At 44.5% G+C, this 22,563-nt stretch overlaps 4 protein-coding genes, 1 long non-coding RNA gene and 1 pseudogene across 6 annotated transcripts; 2 read left to right on the top strand and 4 right to left on the bottom strand.

Annotated features, from left to right (window-relative positions):
* Positions 1-2,773: 2,773 nt before the first annotated feature.
* LOC120662855 lies at positions 2,774-6,485 on the bottom strand (annotated as a pseudogene).
* Positions 6,486-8,543: 2,058 nt separating this feature from the next.
* Positions 8,544-9,849, bottom strand: LOC120661591. Its single transcript, XM_039940480.1, has 3 exons — positions 9,595-9,849; positions 9,242-9,447; positions 8,544-9,111 (listed from the first exon to the last, which is right to left on the bottom strand). Exons 1-3 carry the CDS (start codon positions 9,841-9,843, stop codon positions 8,904-8,906), a joined length of 663 nt encoding a protein of 220 aa, XP_039796414.1. The 5' UTR covers positions 9,844-9,849; the 3' UTR covers positions 8,544-8,903.
* A 1,473-nt stretch (positions 9,850-11,322) lies between these two features.
* LOC120661593 lies at positions 11,323-13,350 on the top strand. Of its 2 annotated transcripts, XR_005669970.1 has the most exons (3): positions 11,323-11,962; positions 12,089-12,163; positions 12,577-13,350. It is a non-coding gene; the product is annotated as an uncharacterized LOC120661593 (long non-coding RNA). The 2 variants fall into 2 exon arrangements; XR_005669969.1 differs by having other exon boundaries at positions 11,323-12,163.
* Positions 13,351-14,029: 679 nt separating this feature from the next.
* LOC120661592 (probable histone H2A.2) lies at positions 14,030-15,063 on the bottom strand. The gene is made up of 2 exons (XM_039940481.1): positions 14,763-15,063; positions 14,030-14,494 (listed from the first exon to the last, which is right to left on the bottom strand). The coding sequence occupies exons 1-2, from the start codon at positions 14,949-14,951 to the stop codon at positions 14,276-14,278; spliced, it is 408 nt and encodes a 135-aa protein (XP_039796415.1). The 5' UTR covers positions 14,952-15,063; the 3' UTR covers positions 14,030-14,275.
* A 2,665-nt stretch (positions 15,064-17,728) lies between these two features.
* Positions 17,729-20,962, top strand: LOC120661586 (54S ribosomal protein L24, mitochondrial-like). Its single transcript, XM_039940479.1, has 3 exons — positions 17,729-18,057; positions 19,380-19,832; positions 20,291-20,962. Exons 1-2 carry the CDS (start codon positions 17,858-17,860, stop codon positions 19,801-19,803), a joined length of 624 nt encoding a protein of 207 aa, XP_039796413.1. The 5' UTR covers positions 17,729-17,857; the 3' UTR covers positions 19,804-19,832; positions 20,291-20,962.
* LOC120661584 (oxygen-evolving enhancer protein 3-1, chloroplastic) lies at positions 20,862-22,295 on the bottom strand. The gene is made up of 3 exons (XM_039940478.1): positions 21,949-22,295; positions 21,209-21,504; positions 20,862-21,101 (listed from the first exon to the last, which is right to left on the bottom strand). The coding sequence occupies exons 1-3, from the start codon at positions 22,202-22,204 to the stop codon at positions 21,003-21,005; spliced, it is 651 nt and encodes a 216-aa protein (XP_039796412.1). The 5' UTR covers positions 22,205-22,295; the 3' UTR covers positions 20,862-21,002.
* Positions 22,296-22,563: the final 268 nt, after the last annotated feature.

Below are 22,563 nucleotides of genomic sequence, written 5' to 3'. Positions count from 1 at the left end.
CGGCGGGCGAAGAGAGGCCGCGGCTGCTGGGATTGGCCGAGTAACTAGCTGTGCAATGAATGGCAGTAGGACCCGCCACCACCACGAGCAGCCACCGAAACTATTAGCCTTGCTCTCAGGCAACTCCAACGTATAAACCTCTGACATATGATATGTCAGAGGTGATGCTAGCTTGTCACATTTTACTCCAACATTTGCGGTTTGTTTAGATTTCAAAATTTTACACTAAAAAACATCATATCAAATATTGAGCATGAAGTATTAAATAAAATCTATTTATAAATTTTTTGCACGGATGGGTTGTAAATCGCGGGATGAATCTAACAAACCTACTTAATCCAATATTTACAACAATGATGCTACAATAATCATCTGCTAATTATATACTAATTATAAATTAATTAAGCTCATTAGATTTTTCTCGCAATTTACAACTCATGCCTGCAAAAAATTTTATAAACAAATTTTATTTAATACTTTAAATTAGTAAGATTCTCTTTCAAAAAATTTTGCTAAAATGATCTAAACATACTCTTAGCAACGTCTAGCATTGCTCTGGGTTCACATTAAAAAATAAAATACTCCCCTACTCAGCTTTTCCTCGCCTCATGCGCTGCTCATCAATAGGAATGAATGATTTTTTTAACATTAGCCAAACATTAGCTCTGGTCCTCAGTTAAGGAATCGGTGCCAAGGAATTTTAGGCCCCAACGTTTGCCCAAGCTGCCATGGTCTTCTCTCCCCTGCTAGCACCTCCTTGGTAACCGTGTTAGAGCTGCCCTTATTATTTCTAAGGCCGTGCATTTATAGACATCCATTTTTTTATTTTGTTTTCTTATGTTCTTCAATCTGCTTCGAAGCGCAATTGTAGTTTTATCTTTATTTTTTTAACTTTATAATTTTACCTTTTATTTTTCACAAGCTATTATGATTTTACCCTTGGTCTTTACGTATTATTTACCCCTATTTTGACTATTGACTAGAGGTAAAATTGCATCGGCTTATGTATAGTAAAGGGCAAAATCCCAAATTTTAAAAATAAAGGTAAAATCATAATTACACTTCAAAGTAGGATCAATATAAAGTTGGAGTGTTCAGAAGTATCCACAGCATACCTTTGCATCCTAAACTCTGGGATGGGCTCTGAACCCCCCACCCCACCCCCACCGCGAACATAGCTTCTTTGGCTAGCGAGGAGGATTTTTTAACATCAGCCTAAAATTCGCTCTCACTGGCTTAGAGAGTGCTACCGGAGCAATCTAATCAAGTTAGCACCCTTTTCGCGCATTGGATGAATGTTATTAAGGTTATGAGTAGCCTTGGAATTTTTAAGCAATTAAGTAGTAACTAGTCTATCAACCCGTGCTCCCGCACGAGCCTAATTAAAATTAATATAAAAATGAGGTTAATAATTATAATTATTTATCTCACATCTTTTTTCATCAATTAAATATTCTAACACATACTCCAAAATATATATTTATCATTATCTAGTTATAATAGATTTTATTTTACATCACACCTCCACATGTATTCAATATATGTTCAGTTGAACTATTTGTTTGTGAACTGATATTCTTATCTCTTCCATGTGACATATATTGATAGTATTTTATATAAATAATATAATAAATAATATATTATAATAATAGAAATAATATTTTACAATTTATATTGGTGCACTTTAATATATTACTATAATTATATAATTTAGATTCAAATTTAGGAGTCATTTAACTTGTAATAATAATGACATAATTAGATAATTTATATGCAAATTTAGGGGAGCATTTGTATTATTTTTATAATGGCATAGGTGGGTAATTTACATAAAGATTAGGGGGTTACTTTAGGGTTTTTTTATAATAGCAGAGGTGAGTAATTTAGATACATATTTAAAGGGTTACTTTTTTGCGAGGATTTAAAGGGTTACTTTAGTCTATTTTCATAGTGACAGAGGTGAGTAATTTATTAGAAAAGATAAAGATTAGGGGGTTACTTTGGATTGATGGTTGTATGTTCCTGATTTTTGCGAGAATTTATAGAATTTCTCTATTTTTTCAGATGTCCACTTAGGATTCTAGGTCGCTTCGTCTAGAGACTCCAAAGGAGCCTCCAATTAGTAATAGTAATAATAATGACATAATTGGATAATTTATATGCAAATTTAGGGGGGCATTTTTATTAATTTTATAATGGCATAGGTGGGTAATTTACATAAAGATTGGGTTACTTTAGATTTTTTTATAATGGCAGAGGTGGATAATTTAGATACATATTTAGGGGGTTACTTTAGTCTATTTTTATAGTGGCAGAGGTGGATAATTTATTAGAAAAGATAATAGATCATATTGTTATTATAACTAGTAGCGTGCACATGCGACATCGGACGTGTCTAAAGAACAATGTGGCGAAAAAAATAACCACACTAAATTTTAGTTGCAACAGCCATTTTTAAGAAACTATATATGGTCAACGAGATCTCAATTATGATCAAAAATAGACAAAATATTCGAAATATGACAAAAGTATATAATTATAAAAATAGGTAAATGGTATGTATAAGATAGTGTATAATGGAATGTATAAGTATATAATTATAAAAATATGTTCAAAACATGATACCGCTACGAACACCGCTGCAAACCAACATTTCCATGCAAACCGTGCAAACTCCAATATGGATCACCGGATCAACATCCAAAGGGCATGAGGGGATTTGGTAATTTTACAGTTAACCGCCTACCCTTGAATTGGATAATCACATTTTTTTAATCCCCCCTCTCACTCCCTCTGCGCCCTCCCTTGGATGTTGATCTAGTGGTCCAGATTGAAGTTTGGTGCACGATTTGTATGGAAAGATTGGTTTGCACCTGATATGTTCCCTTTCTAATAAGGCATTATGTTCTATTCGCTGCATAGTGGAGAGGGTGGCACATATTTAAAGTCAAATTATTTAAAAACAAAAAACGATTTCATTGCATCGAAACAAAAAATGTGTAGAAAAAAATATTATGGCAAGTAGAATGCCACCCCTCCATAAGAGATTGCTTTTGCAACCTCGTGTACATTGATGCTCGCCAATCAATAGACTTCGTATTGACATCCTTCACTCCATAGGAATCATGATTCATTTAATGTATCATAACTCCTCCTTCAATTGCTCAGCCGCTAGCTCATTCAAGGGCTATCCAAATATGATTGAACGGTTGACAAGTTAACTGAACAGATGACTTACTTATGTCAAACAATAATTCACATGTGTCACATTGTCCAATCCACAGTACAGGTTGGCAAGAAGCAAATTTAATAATAAACCGGCCTTGTTTAGTTGCGGGGTGTAAAGTTTTTGAAAGGGAATATTTCTACATTTGAAGTACTAAACAATGCGACAGTGACTGCAAAATGCAAGTCACGAAAGAAATTAGCAATAAAAATGATATCCCAAGAGTGTAAATATCCTACCTTTGAAAGCAGTGAAAGTAATCGAGATGAAGCATAAGAAATTATAATTTACAAACAATAAAAATTGAAATCAACCACCCAGAAACTAATCTTCATGAATTACTCTAGGTTAATCCACAAATGGCTACGGTTTGAGTCTACCACAACCTGGTAAGTTGTCTCACTCTCCTATGAAAAGACATAATATAATATTAATTCAGACATAATCTTTATTGTTCATTGTCCAATATAAAAATTGCAGGGAGAGAAACATATTAACTATTCATGATATGTTCATAACCCATTCTGAGATAAAATTAACTCGGACTTTTGTCAATATTTGGCAATCCCTTGGTTCAAGGGAAGTGCAAGATGGTGGATATATCAAATGGTCGATCAGGATTACGACAAAGATAAATTAAGGTATGTTGACATTGAAAGATTTTGATATAGATCATAAAGCATGTAAAACATTACTTGATCAGGAGCTCTTTTAATTGGCATAGATCATCCCTAAGCTTGAGGATAATCCTACCTGAGTGCCAACCAAAAGGAAGACATCACCCTTTTCAAGCCCAGCAATGCCTGTATTCATTAGGTAGTTTGATCGCAGGTCTGCTGGAGGATTTGGACCAATTCCCTCGTAGAGGACCTTATCTGAACCCATTCTGTTAACAAAATCTTTCAGAGCCATCATGGATTCTGCATCAGAAAGTTTTCCAGCAACTCCAGTAATTTCTTCTGGCTTAACTTGATGCAAAACCTCCGCAACAACTGCAAGAGCATCACGCCATGTCACGGCCTTGAACCTGCCATCAGGACCACGGATCATAGGGTCATTTAGTCTTTGCCTCTTCAGACCATCATAACAAAACCGCATTTTGTCATATATCCATTCCTCATTGATGTCCTGCAAGGAACAGGAAGTGATGTTAGCTAAACATAATCTTTGTTTTCTCAAAGGTATAGAATAGTTTTCTCAAAGGTATAGAATAGCAGACTAAATGAACTCTACGATACACCACGAAGCGCTAGCTCACATGACTATCACCAACAAAATAAACATAAAGGAGTCAAAATTGTAAGAGAAGTGGGGAGTAATCAAACCTCATTGAGACGTGGAACAATGCGCATAACTTTAGGACCTCTGCTGTCAACTCTTATGTTTGACCCTACTGCATCAGTAACATCAATAGTCTCGGGGCCCTTCAGCTCCCAGTTCCGAGCTTTAAATGCAAATGGCTTAGATGTAAGAGCCCCAACAGGGCAGATATCAATAACATTTCCGGACAGTTCACTTGTCATAAGTTTCTCAACATATGTTCCAATCTCTTCACCACTGCCACGACCTAACATACCAAGGTCTTGAACACCAGCAACCTCAGTAGCAAACCTGACACACCTGCAACATTGAAACGAAAATAGCAATACATCTCAGCCAAGGTACAGAGCTTGCACAAGTAGCTAGAACAATTTTCTACAACGCAAATTTAGAAACCAGTAGATAGAAGAATGAATATATATCAGATAAAAAATTCTGGGCTCAAGAGGTTGAAAATATTTTAAAGTTGATCTGATCAGTTACTAACCATGTATATAGTGCGTCATAATGAGGCGGTTGCAGAAAACACAACATAGACTAACAGGATAACAATGAAACCAGCTAAAGCGATGTAAATAGATATTACCAAGAAGCAAAAAAAAAGGCATCACCTTGTACATTGGATGCAATGGGTCAGCACTGTCTTAACCAAAGGACCCGACCCAAATTCTTGTCAACAACTGAGCGCTTCATCTCAGTGAACCGACCACGGTCAGCACCAAATGCCATAGACTGATCCTGGAGGTCGCACTCCCCACCCTGATGCATTAACTCATTAATTAGCCAGCGACACTTACATGTAGATACAAAAGAGCAGAGATGGTATGCAAATCAAAAGAGCAGAGAGAGGGTCAATGGGTTCAGATCCGCTTACGATTCGCCATGGCTGCTCGTTGATTTGTGCTCGGAAGCGGCGTAGACGCTGCTGCGTGGCATGTATGTTGTTCAGTCTACACATTATAAATTGCATATTGTTTAGGCGATGATTCAGAACCGATAATCATCACAAATTCAGAACCAATACATGGGATTAGTTTCTGAATGGAAGGGCGGATTTAAATAAGTAGGCGATGGTTCAGTCTACTAATAATCAACAAAAAGCTCACTGAGACTGCCCTCTATGTGGACTTCCCAAATCATTAGATACTGAACTTGCCAAATCATTATGTACCTTGTGCAATCTACAGGTTCCAAGCACAGTCGCTAAGGGGAATTTTGAGCGATACAGAAATTTATACTTCCATTAAACAGGGGAGGGATACTGCAACCTTGCACACCCACAAAATTTGTAGTTTGTCCTTTTGCAGTATATCAAATCAAATGCTCAGACTCCCCCTAATCTAAACACCAGATGTCTGAAGGAGCCAAGGCATAATACAAGCTCCATCTAAATTGATAATTGAATTAATTGAATGAATGATGGATCAAATAAGGTGCAACTGCTCCGATCCTCGGAGGGGCGGGGAGCATCGCAACTTCCATCCAATCCACGGGCCATGGCTACGAGACGGATCACGAAGGCGTCAGAAAAAGGCAAACAGCAGGAGATCAAATGGAGCCAAGCCACAGATTAACCATCGGCGCGCCGAGAAAACAAGCACCTAGCCAACAGCGCGCGCATCGGACCTGAACGGATCCAGAGCTCGAGTGGGAGAACGGCAGATCCGCCCCGATTGCAGTTGCAAACAGGGCACAGGGGCAAGAGCGCCCCCGAGCCCCCGAGCGAAGCGAGGATGTGGCGGAACAGGGAGGCGGGATGCCGCACTGACCTTGGGTGGGATCGCGGCAGTAACGCGCTAATGGCGGGCCGCGGACCAGCTGGGGAGGCCGCGGACGGGCTGCTGCGCACGTTGGGGAGCCTCACATGGTCGCCTCCCCCCCCCCCCCCCCACGAAGCTCGCCGCCGGCAAGCACCGTGGACGCCGCGCCGTCGCCGCATGCTCGGCGCGGGCTGCGCGCACCCCTGCGCCGTGCCGAGCCGCGGTGCCTGGCTACGCCGTCCAGCCCCGCCGCCGACCGGCCTCGCCGAGCCATCTCGATTCGCTCCGACCGCAGCTCGCAGATCCCGTGCCCGCCGCAGATCCAGGCCGCCGCGCTGCTGCCCCGCGTTTTTGTGCGAGGTGGTCCTCGCTTTGGAAGGTGATCCAGGCGAGCGAGGGATTTTGGAAGGTGATCACGAGCGCTGCGCGGGCTGGGCAGGCGGGTACGGCGGGAGGGCGCGGTGGAAAAAAAAAACGGGGTCTTGCGCGCGCGGCGTGCAAACAAGCAACCAAATGAGTGTGCCTCCAAGTTTCGTCAAATTTTTAGTCTTACATGTGGGTCCTAAAAAAATGGTTTGTGAGAGGTATGGCTAGATTAGTCTTGGTAATACTAATTTCAATTTCTTTGTATTCTTATAGTATAGATATATTCTTATAGTATAGATATAGTATCTATATAGATAGATTAGAGTCGTTGGATTGATGACTGGATATTTCTAATTTTTATAAAAATTTATAAAAAAATTTTATTTTTTTAGAGTGTCAACTTAGAATTATAGGTGGCTTCATGTGGAAACTCTAAAAGAGCCTTCAATTAGTAATAGTAAGATAGCAAAACCTCCATGTTGACATTTATCTGTATGAATAGCTAGGTATTAGTGCATATATATAGCTTCCTATAAAGTTATCCCTTGTTGTAAGTGGATTCCATGCATAAAGTCTAGTTCTATATATTGCATGATCCAAGTAGTCTCGTCGAGATTACTAGAACCACTGAGTTGGGCAGAGGTGGCTGAGCCTATATATGGGATTATATATGTACCCTCTCGGAGGAGTTACCATTGTGTTCATTTAATTTATGTCAAAACAAATGGATTGATTTTTTTTCCTCATGTATCTTTTGTACCTCCGTCATCTCCATCAATAACATCTCACTTTATCAACAAGTTCAATCATTGACATTCCTTTTTGAGGATTACCTTGTTGTTCATCGACTATGAGGTGTTGTTTTAAAAATGTAGCCACTTGAAGTGATCCATGAATTTGATATTATTGGCCTATATGGATGGGTGATCCTTTGCAAGCCAATCTATGCAACTAGGACGGGGTTTGCTGTGGCCATAAACTTATTAAATCATTCCTTTCGACATGCTTTGTTGATGAAATAAATGTTCTTATCAATTAAATAGCCATGATACTCCTTGCTCACGTTCTTCAATTCCATGCATTGAGCGCATGGAAAACAAAATTCATGCCATTAGGGAACACTACTTAGCTAACTAATAGTTGACCCCTAGTACTTGCCATTCAAGAAGGTTGTTTATGGCCGGGCATGGTATTCTTCTAAGTACTTGATCGATACATAGTTTGAATGCAACAAAAACCTTGCTAAAAGTGTATGTTCTCTCCTCAACGATAGTGTAGTCAATAATAATTCCTAGATGCATCTTCTCTATTCCTCCGCATTCCTACTAAACGGTGAATTAAAATCGATCTGTTTCTAATGCCATGAGATTAGTACATTATGTACTTATGTACAAGGCCTTGAGAAAGATATTGCTAGACATGTAACTTCTCTTGAGCCCAAACGTGTATATGTGGCAAGCCATTCTTTCACATGATTTGCAACACAACGTGATCTTTGTTTTATGAAAAAAATTGTTAAAATAAAAGGTATGTTTATTTATCACAACTATGGCTAGAGGCAGATCTAGCGGTGGGTTAGAGGACGCTTGAGCCTCTCCTACCACCACCGGAGCCGTAGAGCCCCCTGGGAACCCATGGGGGAGGCTGGAGGTGAAACTCCGTCGCATTACTCTCTACTAGGAATGGCAAGAACAAGATTAATAGCTACAGTAGCGGCTAGTTGCAACCCATGGCGAACCCCATGGATATTTAACGCATTGCAGAGATCCTAGCCTATAGGAGATCCCGTAGCACCTCTTCGCCCACTCCAGCGAGTGTTTTGCGAGCCGCTCACTCCATTTTCTCTTTTACTTTCTCTCTGCCACATAGGATTTCGCCAGCTTTCCACCCTCGTAATACTTGCTCATAATACTTGTTCTAATGAATCATTAACCCTAATACCCCCTTCACAATACAAGCTCATCTCTTAATCATCCTTGGTCGATGGGATTGCTAGTTTGCTACGACAAAAAGTTCCTGCAACGATTCATTGACATGTCGAGCTTGCCAACCCGAGGACACACGATGGCGAGATGTTCATAACATGCTGCACCCTCCAAGACGCCAAGCAAGCCGAGCTACCATGCATGACCAAGCAAAATTACAATTTACAACCCGGCCCGTCGCATGCCGTCGACGGGGAAGAAGATATTAGCACGACGCACGCGGCCACGGACCAGGGCCGGCCGGAGCTACACGTGCGGCGCCGCGCGGCGTTCCTCCCGCGCCGCGGCGCTGGCGGACGCGTAGTAGACGACGCAGAAGAGCGCGTGCGCGAAGCAGAGAACGCCGCCGATGGAGAGGAACCGCTGGCGCGCCACCCCGCAGTCCGCGAGCTTGTGCTTCCTGTTGGGCAGCGCGCCAAGGACCAGCAGCGCGACACCGACGACGAGCACCATCCTGCTCATCACCCCGAACGACACGGCAAGAATTAAGAATATAATCGCTTGCCACCAAAGCAAACCGAGGTTTTTCATGTCCAGAGCAAGATTTCCTGGACTTGTTGGAGCAGGGGATGGCGCAAACGTACCATGTGAGGACGAGGGCGAAGGACGCCATATGGCGGTTGGGCGACGCCCGGCGGAGCTTGTCGCCGGAGCAGGAGCACGCGCAGCCGCCGGCGGCGTTGGCGATGGCGTGCGACGCCGCCAGCACCGCGGCCGCCGCGATGCCGAGCTCGTAGGCCCGCCGCACCGGCTGCCGGCACTCGATGAACAGGATCCGCAGGTGCCGCCCCTGCAACCATGAGCCATCCGAATCGCCACGCCAGGTGAGCGGAGTCGGCCACAGCCTAAAGAAGCCCCAGCTTCCCGGGTAGGCCGGTACACACGCAGTGACACACAGACGCTCAAGAAAGACCCCGAGAAGAGAGACGCGACTTGCCTGGCTCTGAGCCTTCTCCGCGTGGATCCCGAGCACGCCGGCGGCGGCGTCCATGGCGAGGACCAGGAGGCAGACGACCACGGCTTCCACTCTCGCCATGGCCCGGCTTCTCCGTCGTCCTCCTGCTCCTCTCCTCCAGTGCCTTGCGATGCTGGCGTGCAGGGTGGGCGCAGCGCGACAGTGCTGAGCCTGTGAAATGGAGTGGGGTGCGCGAGAGGGACAGAGATGCAGCCGGTCTCTGCTTTTCATGTTCTTTATCCCTGCCTCAGCCTTGGTTTACACATTCCGTGTCACGAGCACTGCGGAAAGGCACCAGGTGTCCGCCGCGCGCCGAGCGAGAAGAGAGACGTTGAGGCTACGCTCGCTCGGCCGACATCCTCCATGGCGTACCATTAAACAATCCACTTCCAGCGGGCAGTGCAGTGCATCGTGTAACCTCGGCTGGAACACACCTGACTGAAGCCCTGTCCATGTTTCTGCTGCTAGCTTTCTAATTTATAAGATGGAAATTTGATAATTAACATTGAGTTTCTATTTTGACGTGGGTGCCCGGGCACCCGGCGGAGCCAACGTAGCTCCGCCCCTGCCTGGGAGCCATCAGCCATGCCATTTATTCTCCGGAAAATTTGCTTGGGAAAGCCTGCGTACTGTATTAGGTTCTCGTTTTTCCCCCGAACGAGAAGGTGGTGTACACACACGCATTCTTCTCACATCTATAGTCTTACTTGTGGCTGTAATATCTTTTACCGACAATGTGATCCTGTATGTTTTGGTGAGTGCATTTGACGTGAAAGTTGAACGAGAAGATAACGATAATTTTGCTTGTGCAAAGCAAAGTAGAGCAAATAAGGCGTCATCATGGACGACTGCGACTAAAGACTAAAGAGAGGGCGGCTGAGACTAAAGTGAGCGAGACACTTTGCATCTTGATGCTGGTCGTATACTCGTATTGAAGAGGGAACAGCACCACAATACAAAACGGCAAGGCTGATCCGGCAAGCTTATTGTACTCACTTTGGTCGTCATGGCTGCATAGCATCTGTACGTGTTGAGTTTTAATTTCTTTGGAAAGCTATGCAGATTTATCATTTATTTTTTTTCAATAATAATCATTTAGAAGGAAAAAGCTTTTTCCAGTCATTTCATCCTTTTTTCTGAATCTTTTAGTTGCGCATTTTACACCGGATCCAAAATTACAAAACGTATTCACAGGGAAAAGGAATTGCGGGAACCAATCAGGCCCGCACAGGCCAGTGGCCCGGCAACCACACAACAGATTGCAGCCCTACGCCAGCGCCCAGCGGAGCAGAAACCGCCTCTCTCGTCGTCCGGATATTTTCCGACCGTATTCGAATTTGATCTAATTTGGAAGAGGTTTTATTTGTCCATATCTAATTCTGAGTATCCAATATTTGTAACTGATCCATATCCGAATGCTCAAAAGTTATATTTTTATGATGTCGATATCTATTACAATCTTATCCGACAAAAATTAACACTATCCATATCCAACTCCGTATTCGAATATAAATATAAAAACAAATACGATAACAATAATATCCGTGCGTATCCGATCTACATCCCAAAAACCTCGCGAGGCAGCCGGCCGCTGGCGGGCCGCCGTCGAAGCAAGAGGGCGAGGACCGGCGGAGGAGGTGGGGCAAGTTGTCGTTCCGGGCGCGGGAGGTGTACAAGAGGGTGGTACGGCGCGTGGGCGGCGAAGGCATGGTACCATCTTGGTATCCGGATCGATTTGTGATGTAACTCCAATTACATGCATGCATGTCAGTGCTGAGTCGTTTTTTCTTCCTTCCAAATTTCGTTATGTGTTTTTGTTACCTTGTATATGCACAACAGGTTTGGTTGAAGCCTTGAAGGTAATGAGGTGTTGAATTTTTCTCTCTTACAATTCATACTTTGGTTCGTAATTTTGGTAATGCTCTGCAATGGCATGCTGGTTGCGTAATTCTTGAATAGGTTCAGTGTTAGCTACCTTTTCAAGGATCATCCTATTGTCCAGGTTGATAAATTTATACCTGTAACCTTTACCTCTAGACTATTATGCTTGAAGTCATAGATTGCAAAAGAAAAGCAGATCTGTTATTCTGGCTGTCTCAAAACCATACTAGCAAAGAGGGCTCTCTGATCTAAACCTGAAATTATTTTCTTGATATATGGATGTACCACTTACAACTAGATTCAAGCTACTGTAATAAATAGAGGAGAGAATTCAAATTGTCACTAATTCTTTATAGCATTAGTAACCGAGAAAATAATGTCGTGTTGCCATGAGCTAAATTAGGTTTCTGTGCATTGCAGTTTGAGTGAAGCACTTGTCATGCAGGCTATTGATGTGCATACTACAGAGGTAAATAATATTAACAGTTGTATTTCTTTTTGTTACTCATACTTTGAAGCTGTGAGTTCTGCTTGGGCAGGCCGTCTTTGTAGATGTCGACTTTGATTGCCCCTTTCGCTAAATCTTGAGTTGTAGGTCTTTGACTGTTTGCTACTTCAGAACAGTGATTGACTTCTGCTAAGCGTAGGCCTTGTTCGTGTTGAGGGTGAGGTGAGATCTGAATTTCACGAAGCTCCTTAGATTTATCATATTCTTATTCAATTTCTCCCATGGATAAAAATATAAAATGTTTTCAGAGTAGTTACTTTAGTAGATAATCTGATCAATAATCGTAGTTGATAAGCTTATAGATAATATTTCCACCTATATTCTCAGATTGAGTGAAATGATGATATGTCCTTGACAAATCGTGTAGTTTCTAGGTCTTAGTAAATGATACTTGCCTTTCTATTTATTCCTATTATGGTGTCTTTTTATCAATGTAACAAGTATTCTACCATGATGTTGCTTTCAGTTAAAAAAAAAGTGGAGGTTTTCAATTTACATGATGATCCATTGATCCCAATCACATTGCCTGACAATGGACAAATAGTAACGCTTGACCAATGCACCATATCTTGCAGTAGCCATGTCGGACCAGCAGCAGCATAGTGGAATTGCCATGGTTTTCTAATGCATTTTTTTTGGGACAGTGGAGTAGTGGACAATGAACGGTGAGGCTTGTCAAACTTGTGGCGGCTTGTTATTCCCATCCTCAAACATCTGGTAGGTGATCTCCGCGCTGGTGGCAAGACCAGAGAGGATCCTAATGGGTGATGGCAGAGCTGCTGCTGATCAGTCTCCGATGGAGGGCTGCTTTGGTCTAGTATTTTTTTTTTACTAATTCTAAGTAGAACTTCCAATTTCAAACTAGTTAATAACTAAAATTAATAATTAAGATCTAATGTTTTCAGATTCCCTATATATATGAAGACTCACTTGCTACAACTCTGGTGGGTTCCATTCCCTTAACCAACCCACTGGCTATGAGTTGCCGGCTCATTCTTCAACAGGCACGCTGTCAGAGAATGGGTACATGGACATGGACAGATATGCAGTGAGACTGGGGGATGCCTAGTGTGCTTGAAGCTGCCACCAGTTTGTGCTGTTTCTTTCGCTGATGTATGTAGCTTCTAAGACAATAGATAGTTAGGTTGTTGTGGGAAGATTGATTGTTGCTGGGGTTTCAGACCTGTTTTTCTTTTGATTTGCTGCGCAGAGTGGTTTGCTAGGTGTTGTTTTGCATGGACGTAAGATGATGTAAAACTTTTATATCTTGTTGCAAGGCATGATGGGCAAGGGAACTTGTCCCTTGAAGAACTCTAATAAAAAAACTACCAATAAACACACCTTTCATAGATTTGGATTTTTTCAGAAGACGAACTATAATTGTGAAGTTAAAAGTCCATTAATTTATTATTAGCAAAATGGTTGTGTTCAGTCAGATTCCTTGTCGATCCAGATAGGTTGCACCCACTTTACTGCAGCATTATTTCGTCTCTCAGATAGATGAAGCCTTTCTTATACGATAGTATATCACACAGATGAAATTGAGTCTTTGTTGTGACTGTTTCTGCATATATCATATACTTTAAATTCTGTTTAGCTGCATTATACGACTGGTTGTAGTTATCTGCTAAACATCAGAGTCCAGGCCTTCTACACGCTAATGGCAGTCCTTAGCCCAAATGCTTCTTTTCTTACAGATAAATGGAGGTAGCAAACATTGGTTGTTCCTGGGCAAATAATGGAAGGCCTTGCTCATGATGCGCAAAATTTCTTGCGTGCTACTATACCCCTTATTTTGGGAGCAGCGACATCTCTTCTATATCTTGCGTGGTAACAATGCCCCTTTTTTTTGGTGAAATAAGAGTATGAAAAACCCCTCCACTTCAAGTATGAAATGCCGGTGTGCTGTACATTTCTGAAATTCATGTCTCAGATTGACTTCAGATAGCAACATAGTAGCATTCAGAACACCAACTGGGTTTCACTACTGCGCAGCAATGCACAATTCGAGGTTGCCTCCAACTCAAATTGAGGATAAACAACAGATTTGATTAACAAGTCATCGGAACGATGGATCTTTTATAGAGACATGGCAACAAATACAGAAAAAACTAATCCTTAGCGAACCAAGAGTAAACTAGTTTTAGCATCGGTACAGGCACACACATACAACCTCCCTACTAGGCGAGTCTAGAAGACACTACTACACAAGCACAAGTGATACGCGGCATCCACAAGAAGCACGACCACCCGAAGGACGGTGCAGTCAGGGATCTAGTCCTCATCGCCGGCCACAGCCTTGGCGCTGCCGCCGCCCGCCTTCTTGGGGAGCAGTAGGTTGTGGATGTTGGGCATGACACCACCGCTAGCGATGGTCACCGTGCCCAGGAGGCGCGAGAGCTCCTCGTCGTTGCGGACGGCAAGCTGGATGTGGCGCGGCACGATACGGGTCTTCTTGTTGTCCCTTGCGGCGTTTCCGGCCAGCTCAAGAACCTAGCCAAAAGAGGGGAAGAAATCGGAGCGGTTAGTCAAAATTCACACTGATTCGACTGAAATTAGCCAATCGAACTACACCCGCCGCTCGAATTTGAATCATTTCCCTTAAGCCCCAACTGTTGCAATCTGATTGCAGAATATCTCGCCCAATTTTGCTACCAACCCTAATTAGCACAGAAACGAGAACCCCGCACCCAATTTTTGTACTAACTACTACTCAAAACCAAATCGAAGACTCCAACCGCGAAATTCAGTCTCCTCTTACCTCAGCAGCGAGGTACTCGAGGACGGCGGCGAGGTAGACGGGGGCGCCGGCGCCGACGCGCTCGGCGTACTTGCCGGCCTTGAGGAACCTGGCGATTCTACCGACGGGGAACTGGAGCCCGGCCTTAGAGCTCCTCGACGTCGCCTTCTTCGCCGCGCCCGCACCGATCGCCTTGCCACGGCCCGCCATCTCTTCTCTCTACCACTCGACGACGACGGCGAAACGAGGCGGAGGCTGGGGACGGAACGAGAGGAGTGGTTGTTGGGAGCGACAGTGCGAGGCGGGGGACGGGAGGTGAGGTGCCGTGCGCGGGCGGAGGAATATATAGGGGCGCGGGCCCTGGGCGGCAGCCAATGGGAGGCCATCACGCGGATCGCGGTGCGGGAACCGTCGGATGCGTCCGAGCGGACGGCGGATGCGCGCGGTGGGCGGGCCGCGCGGGGTCGCCTTCCGGAAGCGGCGGGAGGCGATTTCGCGTCGGAAAACCCCCGCCAAGCGGGAGTCCCCGGATCGGTGACGTGTCCGTCCGCGTGGGACCGCGTGTCAGTGTCTAGCCGTTTCGGCTCCCGTGATCTTCCGTCCCGTTGGTCCGAAACGGATTCTAGCCAAGTGTGGTAAAGAATCTGGAATCTGCATTTCTTAGCTATAGGAATCTTGCCACACTTTTAGTTTTTAATGACGTGGAGTTTATTTTTTTTGCCTAAATTTGGTTACCAACCAAATATAAATGGAGGCTAATTCGCTGGACGAATCCATTAAACCTACTTGTCCATAATGTGATCACGGTGTCCTACATTAGATATGTACTAATGATGATTAATTAGGTTTAATATATTCATCTCGTGAACTAGATCCGACTTATATAACTAGTTTTATAGTTAGCTCATATTTAATTTTTGTAATTGATATTCAATCATCCGATAAGATCTAAACCCAAATTAATCACTGAAGTCAAACCACCTCTGAGGGCACATTTGGTTGGCTGTATGGACACCAAACCAAGCTCTCTGCTCTTACGGTGTGTTTGGTTCAAGAGCATCATAGGATGGAGTCGTCCCGTCCCGTCTTTGTTTCGCGAGCATAGGAGCGGAGCGATTCTTCTAGGGGTGCCAATGGGTGACCCTTAGGGGCACATCCAACTATCTTTAGTTCAAAATTTTGTACTATTTCTTCAAAATGATATTCCATTTTGGAAAACTAGTACAATACTTTGAACTAAAGAGGGTTGGAGGTGCCTCTAAGGGTCACCCATTGGCACCCCCTAGCTTCCTCCAAGCAAATATTCGCTCTATATTCAGCACCAACTCGCTCCGCGAAAATGACTGGACGAGTTCGCTCCCGTCCACGCCGTGTCTTCCCGTTCGTGCTCCCTGCAGTGCCGTCGCTTCTCCCGTGGCGATCCTATGCTCCCCGCGATGCCTTCCTGCCTCGAGCACGGTCGATTTGAGCGGCGGCGCGATAAATCCGACGGCTGTGCGCCGAATTAGCCGGCGGCGGCCACTCAGAGGCCACGGCGGCGGCGAGTGCGTCGTGCGCAGAGGCCTCGCCGGCGATCAGCAGTGCCATGGAGAGGCCAGCGCAAGCCCGCACCAACAACGAGTAGGGGAGCGCCCCAGCCCTGGCCGGCGGCGCCGCCAGCACGAGGAGCCCGCCCCGACGACGGGCAGGCGAGCGTGCAAAGCCCACGGGAACAGCGGCGGGCTACGGCACCGCAACGAGACGTGCTCGGCACTGTTTCCGTTACTATTCTGCCAACTCCGGCTCACCGAACTCCACCTCACCACACGTGTGCCCCCGAACCCGCCCCCTTCCCGGGAAGGGGTCCGGCGTCGCCACGTGCCCCTCAAGGAGGGACGCTCAGCATTTGTAGCCGGAGTCCCGGACCTCCCCCTCGAGGGGTCCGGGATCTCTATGTGTCTCTCGGACCTCCTAGTGCGCGCGCCAACACTCCGTTCAGGGGGGTCTGGGACCGCCGCGTGCCCCGCTACCGCTGGGGCATGTGAGACCCTGACCTGCAGGGCAAGCGGAACGCCACCATGCCACATCTGGAGGACTATACACCCTACAGCGACGACCACGCCGCCTGCTGGGGCTGACAGGACGCCGGTGCGATCTCCGCAAGACCAAGGACGATGTCTAGGACGACTGCCACGCCCGACGCCACGCCCACAGTGTACTTCCTACAGTATTCGACCATTGTACCCCCGCGATTCGGGGGAAAAACGACGACTTCCCCGTTCCCCTGCGCATGTACACCATTTGGTCTAGTTGTGCTTATCTAAAATTTACCAAACTTTTTTTGTAGCTCTTAGGAAATAAAATAATGGTACTGTAAAAGTTATGGCTTCTAAAACTCAGTATAGCAGCATGGATAAATAACTCATTTAAACTAGACATATTGCAAGATTTAATTTAAAAACTTATTCTAGAAATTTTTTCTGGGCCTACCAATTTTGTACAAGCTTATGCTTACTATATGCAACACTCTAGCCAAATATGATATGCATCCAAAGGATGGATCTTGAGATTTAAATAAAAGTGCATTAAACTAGTATTTAAAATAGAGCAAGATACATTGATCAAATGAAAAACTTTATATAACAAAAGTTGTAGATCTTGTTTCATAGAATCCAGAACAGCTGAGTTTGTATTTTTCCAATTTTTCTACGATTTTATATCTATTTTACAAGTTTGTTGTTTAATGCGTCCCGGGCGCTAGGACCTAAATGTAAATTTTTTTTATATTTAGGTCCTATCGCCCATCCAGAGGGCGACAGGGGGCCTGTCGCCCAGGCAAGGGGCGACAGGGGTATAGTTTTGAAATTATTCGAAACCGCCATATATTTTTGAAATTTTAATTTTTTTTAAATACAAAAATGAAAAAAATCCAGCACAGCCACCATACGACAGAAAGGCCCAAAGCCCAATTCTGCATCTCCCAGCGGCGAACCGAGCGGAAGCCCCAAAGCCCAATTCTGCAGCTCCCAGCGGCGAACCGAGCGGAAGGCCGGAAGCCCTCGCCCCTACGCACCAAAACCTCGCGAAGCGACCGGCCGCCGGCGCCGCCCTCGAAGCAAGAGGAGAAGTGGAGCAAGATGTCGTTCCGGGCGAGAGAGATGTACAAGAAGGTGGTGCGGCGCGTGGGAGGCGAGGGGAAGCTGCCGGCGGAGCTGATGAAGTCGGTGAAGGACATGCTCCCCAACAGCAAGGTCGTCATGGGGCGGGCCAAGCGCGGCATCTTCGCCGGCCGCCACATCCAGTTCGGGAATAAGGTCTCCGAGGACGGCGGCAACAAGTAAGCCATCTCGCCTTTCTTCACCGTGGCAATTCATTTCCCTCCCTCATGTCCTGATCCATGCGCGTAGATGCTGTCTGCAGAAATTAAGTTTTCGAAATGGGGATTGAGGTTTTGTAATTGATTGTAGTGTGTTCGTATAGACTTGGTGGGCTGGATGGTGAATAGTGTGATTTCAGCCTTCAGTGGGAAATTAGGATGTACCGACCTGGATGCAGGGCTGAAGCAAATAGCACAAGAATTAGTCCCCAGAGGAAATGGAACTAGAGAAGAAAATTGTGTATGATCAAGGGTGAGCGCTATCTGTGGAGGGCAAGGCTGCACTGTTCTGTTGCACCTCGCATCTGGCCTGGACACCTCGAAATGCCATCTCGGAAGTGTTAGTTGTCTGACCGAACCGTTTCCTTATTACTGCCTGGAGCATTGGAAGCATTAATAGTTTGGATCATATGTTCTTTGATATGTGGAATGTCCAAACCAACAAAATTGCTAGTATTTTGTACATATGGCATACCATATGATGCTAGCATGCGAGATACAATTTCTGAGCTTGGTTGAGAAGAGAAAAAAAAATGCCTCCTTCCTAAGTCTATTTTTTTTTAAAAAAAATCTTGAAACGGCAGCTGAGGTTCCAGCATGTTGTTGCATTAGTTTAATACAATACAACTAAATTCTTTCATGATGTCCTCAATTTCAGTTAAATTCATCAGCCATGTTGAGAATCATAATCTAATAACCTTGCAATCCCATTATCTCAGGATCAATGTCACAGTCTTAACATAGCCGGTGCGACCTTATGAATTATCTGTATTTCATTATGCAAAGATAATACATCAATCATTTTTCTCCACATTTTTAAATATTTTTTTGGAGGAATCTATTTTGATGTTATTTATGAAGTCAGTGTTCATTCTTAGCTGGTTGATGAATTCAATCACTGAAGTGCATTGATTTGCATCTCTGGTGCCATTTATAACCTCTACACGTGGAGTAATAAATCTGCTAGACAACTTGTATAAATTTGTGGGGATTACTCTAGCCTCTATAGTCTACACTCCCATCTCTTGAAAGAGATAATGTTAAGATCTGGATCACCACCTTTTCTTATTATAGTGGCAGATTTCTTAAATCTTAACACTGGGAAAGTGTGCTTCTGCATCAGCACTCTAAAATGATGCCATTGTAATAAACTTTCCACACGGCAGTAACATTTCCTAAGAATATCTTGGTAGTGATGGACATATCTTTATGTAGCACATGCAAATCCAAACTTATGGTTTAATTTTATAATCTTCTGATCAAATTACCTCTTTCTTATTTAGATCAAGGCGATCATGGAAGCCAAATGTTCAGGAGAAGCGTCTCTTCAGCTATATTCATGACCGTCACATTAGAGTTAAGGTTACCACACATGCACTTCGGTGCATTGACAAAGCTGGTGGTATAGATGAATACCTCCTGAAGACACCTTACAAGAAAATGGATACTGAGATGGGGATAGCGTGGAAAGCAAAGATTGAAAAGATGTATTCAGAGCTGGCTGAAATGGAAGTAGGCTTCTTCCCTCCTGAGGAAGAGGCTAAAATTGACCAGGGTTTTGACGAGGTCCGTGCTGCCAAGAGAGACTTCCGTAGGGAAGCAAGAAGAGCTTTGGCAAAGCAAAGGCAGTTAGAAGCAGGTGAAGACCAAACAACTGAAGTCACAGACAAAAAGGAAGAGGTATCTACTACTGCTGCTGCAGCTTGAACCTGAACTTTTGTACCTGTCTTTGAATGGTAAGTATGATTGTATGATTGCAAACTTTTCTATCTGCAATGATCATCACTTAAAGCTTTTCAAAGATTTTTCTGTTTCGTATCGTATTCAAGATGTGGATTTTCTCAGAAGATGAACTATAATTGTGATGTTAAAAGTCCATTAATTTATTATTGGCAAAATGGCTGTGTTCATATTCCTTGTTGATCCAGATAGCATGTACCCAGATTACTGCAGCATTATTTCATCTCTCAGATAGATGAAGCCTTTCTTATGTGATAGTAAATCACACATAGATGAAATTGAGTCTCGCTGTGACTGCTTCTGCAGTTATTATATACTTGAAATTCTGTTTTGCTGCATTAGATGTCTGGTTGTAGTTATCTTCAAACATCAAAGTCCAGGCCTCCTACATGCATATGGCAGTCCTTTTGTAGCCCAAAGTTGTGATAGAGCTGAAATACTTCTTTTCTCACAGATAAATGGAGGCAGCAAAATATTGGTTGTTCCTGGCAAATAATGGAAGGCTTACTCTTGATATAAACTGGGCAAATTTTTGGGAGCAGCAGTGTATGTTAAGCCAACCTCTCTTCTATATCAACATCTTAGTGTTGTAAGAACTCCTATTTTGGTGGAAATTTTGTACAACCATTGAATACTCAAGACTCAAGAGCCTGAATTGAGGTAGTTTATCATGTAGAATTTCTCTATTTACTGCAGCTGCCACACCAACTAAATTGTTGAAATAATAGCGATTAACAACCTAGCTCATTTCTGTTACATTCTTATTATTTATTGCTTGCAAGTAAGCAAAATGAATGCTTCACTAGTTTAGTTTGTAGTGTCGAAAGATCTGGTGCAAAAAAAATAAAAATAAAATTCGGTGAACAATTATCATGAACTCGCATGCTTGCTGTTATGCTGCTACTTATGTCATGACCAATATTTGCCTCCTTAGACAGAAAACTCAATTTGATTCCTTTCTTATGTACCTGGATCTCGTATTATTGTTGTTGGTATTGATTTCTGATTATCACATCTGCTTGGGATTGTTCTTGTCAAGACCTCACGATAGCATCATAGTTAAGTGTTTGTTGATATAATATCAACAGGAGATGGTACATTGCCGGCTCCATATGAACAAACACAAAAGTCTGAAATTACATGGCCATTAGCCCATTATATTCCATCTAGCCTAGCTTGGCCAAAACGTCATCGAGGGCAGATTTAGTCGCCGCATAGTATTTCTCAGCCTCTGGGGTGCTCTTGATCTTTGCCGCATGGTCAAGCTGCCAAAATGAGAAGAGAAGCTCACATGTCATTTCCACAGTTCTGGTGAAAAAGAGAGAGATAAATAGACTAATTGTTCTCAGTTCGATGGCATATCATGGCTTACATCGTCGATGGTGCTGAAGAGCTTGCCGGTGAGCTCCTTGAGGCTCTTCTTCTCCTCCTTGGGCTTTGAGGCGATGACGGTGTTGAGGTCGTAGCGCAGGTAGGAAGCCCGGAGGCGGAGGTCGTTCATGACGTACGGCCAAGCCTTCTTGTCGATGAGCGGCTTGAGGTTGAGGATGTCCTGCGCTGACGACTTGGCCCTCGCCGCCGCCTGCGCTGGTGGCAGCGGCTGCAGGTAGAACCGCTCCTTCAAGGCGAGGTCGAAGTCCCTGGCCTGGTCCGAGTTCAAGGTCCCGGCTGTGCCATAGTAAATTAGGAACAGATGCGTTAGACGGATTTGTTTCCTAATCACGTGGTTTTCGATGAGTTATACAGCTGATTTTGCACTAAATTTGATCATTTTTTTCTTGCATTTTAGTCTGCTTGTGCTTCATCACTTCATCTTCATGTGAAGGATCAGTGCAGTGCTTTACTACTCGATGTTTGCAGGAGTTTGCGCCATTTTTAATCTGTTCAAGGATCCAGAGGCTGATGATTTTTTTTTTGAAGATACACATCTTGAAAAGTTGATCAAAATCCTATGATCTTTTACTATATTCTACTGTCCAGATGCGCACACAAGTTGATGGAAGCTGAAACTACACATCAATTCTGAACTTGTGATCAAGATTCAGCAGGTGTAAAAAGCTTGGCGGAAACGTCTAGCATGCATCAAAGAAAATGTGCAGGCAAGGCACTCACGAAGTCCCCCAGAGGGCGGCGGCGGGGGGCCGATCTTGATGGTCTTGACGGCCTCATCGGCGCGCACCGCCTGGGTGAAGACGCTGCCGACGATGCCGGTGGCCACCAGCCCGAGCACGGCGCGGCGGCCAGCCTGTGCCGCGGCCTCGCCCTCGGCCGACGCCCTGACGACGGCCGTCCTGGCCCTGCTGGCGGCGCGCCTGCTGGGCAGCACGCCCTGCGAGAGGCCGGTCATGGACGCCATGGCTTGTGCCATCTCAGCTCGGGGAGGCCTTGGCTGGCTTGTGTGTGCTTCTCCGGTCGAGCAGTCTCGGGCTGGAGTGGCAGCGTGGCAAAAAAAGATATATGAGACGGACGTGGTGGCGCCGCCTGCCGCCGTGACCTTATCTGACTGGATAAGTTGGCGGCCAGTGTGTGCACGCCATGTGGCCGCGTGAATCACTTGAGACCTCCATTTGGATTGCGCCACCGCCAATGGGGCGCTGACCGTGCCTGGAAGTGTTCGTCACCACTCTCTGCACCCCGGGTTGATCTGTAGCAGACTTTTTTTTTGAAAGAAATCTGTAGCAGACTAGCAGTCAAGATTCATGAACATAGAAGTAATAGTAGTCTGCT

This window comes from Panicum virgatum, chromosome 2N, assembly GCF_016808335.1.
Source record: "Panicum virgatum strain AP13 chromosome 2N, P.virgatum_v5, whole genome shotgun sequence".
Classification (NCBI taxonomy): Eukaryota; Viridiplantae; Streptophyta; class Magnoliopsida; order Poales; family Poaceae; genus Panicum; species Panicum virgatum.
Note: the sequence above shows the minus strand (reverse complement) of the source record. Positions and strands in the feature narration are given on the sequence as shown.

Coding starts and splice junctions, on each gene's coding strand:
- LOC120661591 (XM_039940480.1), bottom strand. CDS start 9,843: ATGAAAAGCAGAGACCGGCTGCATCTCTGTCCCTCTCGCGCACCCCAC. Junction 9,448..9,594: donor CGGAGAAGGCTCAGAGCCAG/GCAAGTCGCGTC, acceptor TCATGGTTGCAG/GGGCGGCACCTGCGGATCCT. Junction 9,112..9,241: donor TTCGCCCTCGTCCTCACATG/GTACGTTTGCGC, acceptor GGTGATGAGCAG/GATGGTGCTCGTCGTCGGTG.
- LOC120661592 (XM_039940481.1), bottom strand. CDS start 14,951: ATGGCGGGCCGTGGCAAGGCGATCGGTGCGGGCGCGGCGAAGAAGGCG. Junction 14,495..14,762: donor TCGAGTACCTCGCTGCTGAG/GTAAGAGGAGAC, acceptor TCTTTTGGCTAG/GTTCTTGAGCTGGCCGGAAA.
- LOC120661586 (XM_039940479.1), top strand. CDS start 17,858: ATGTCGTTCCGGGCGAGAGAGATGTACAAGAAGGTGGTGCGGCGCGTG. Junction 18,058..19,379: donor TCCGAGGACGGCGGCAACAA/GTAAGCCATCTC, acceptor TTTCTTATTTAG/ATCAAGGCGATCATGGAAGC.
- LOC120661584 (XM_039940478.1), bottom strand. CDS start 22,204: ATGGCACAAGCCATGGCGTCCATGACCGGCCTCTCGCAGGGCGTGCTG. Junction 21,505..21,948: donor GCCGCCCTCTGGGGGACTTC/GTGAGTGCCTTG, acceptor ACTATGGCACAG/CCGGGACCTTGAACTCGGAC. Junction 21,102..21,208: donor TCTTCAGCACCATCGACGAT/GTAAGCCATGAT, acceptor TCATTTTGGCAG/CTTGACCATGCGGCAAAGAT.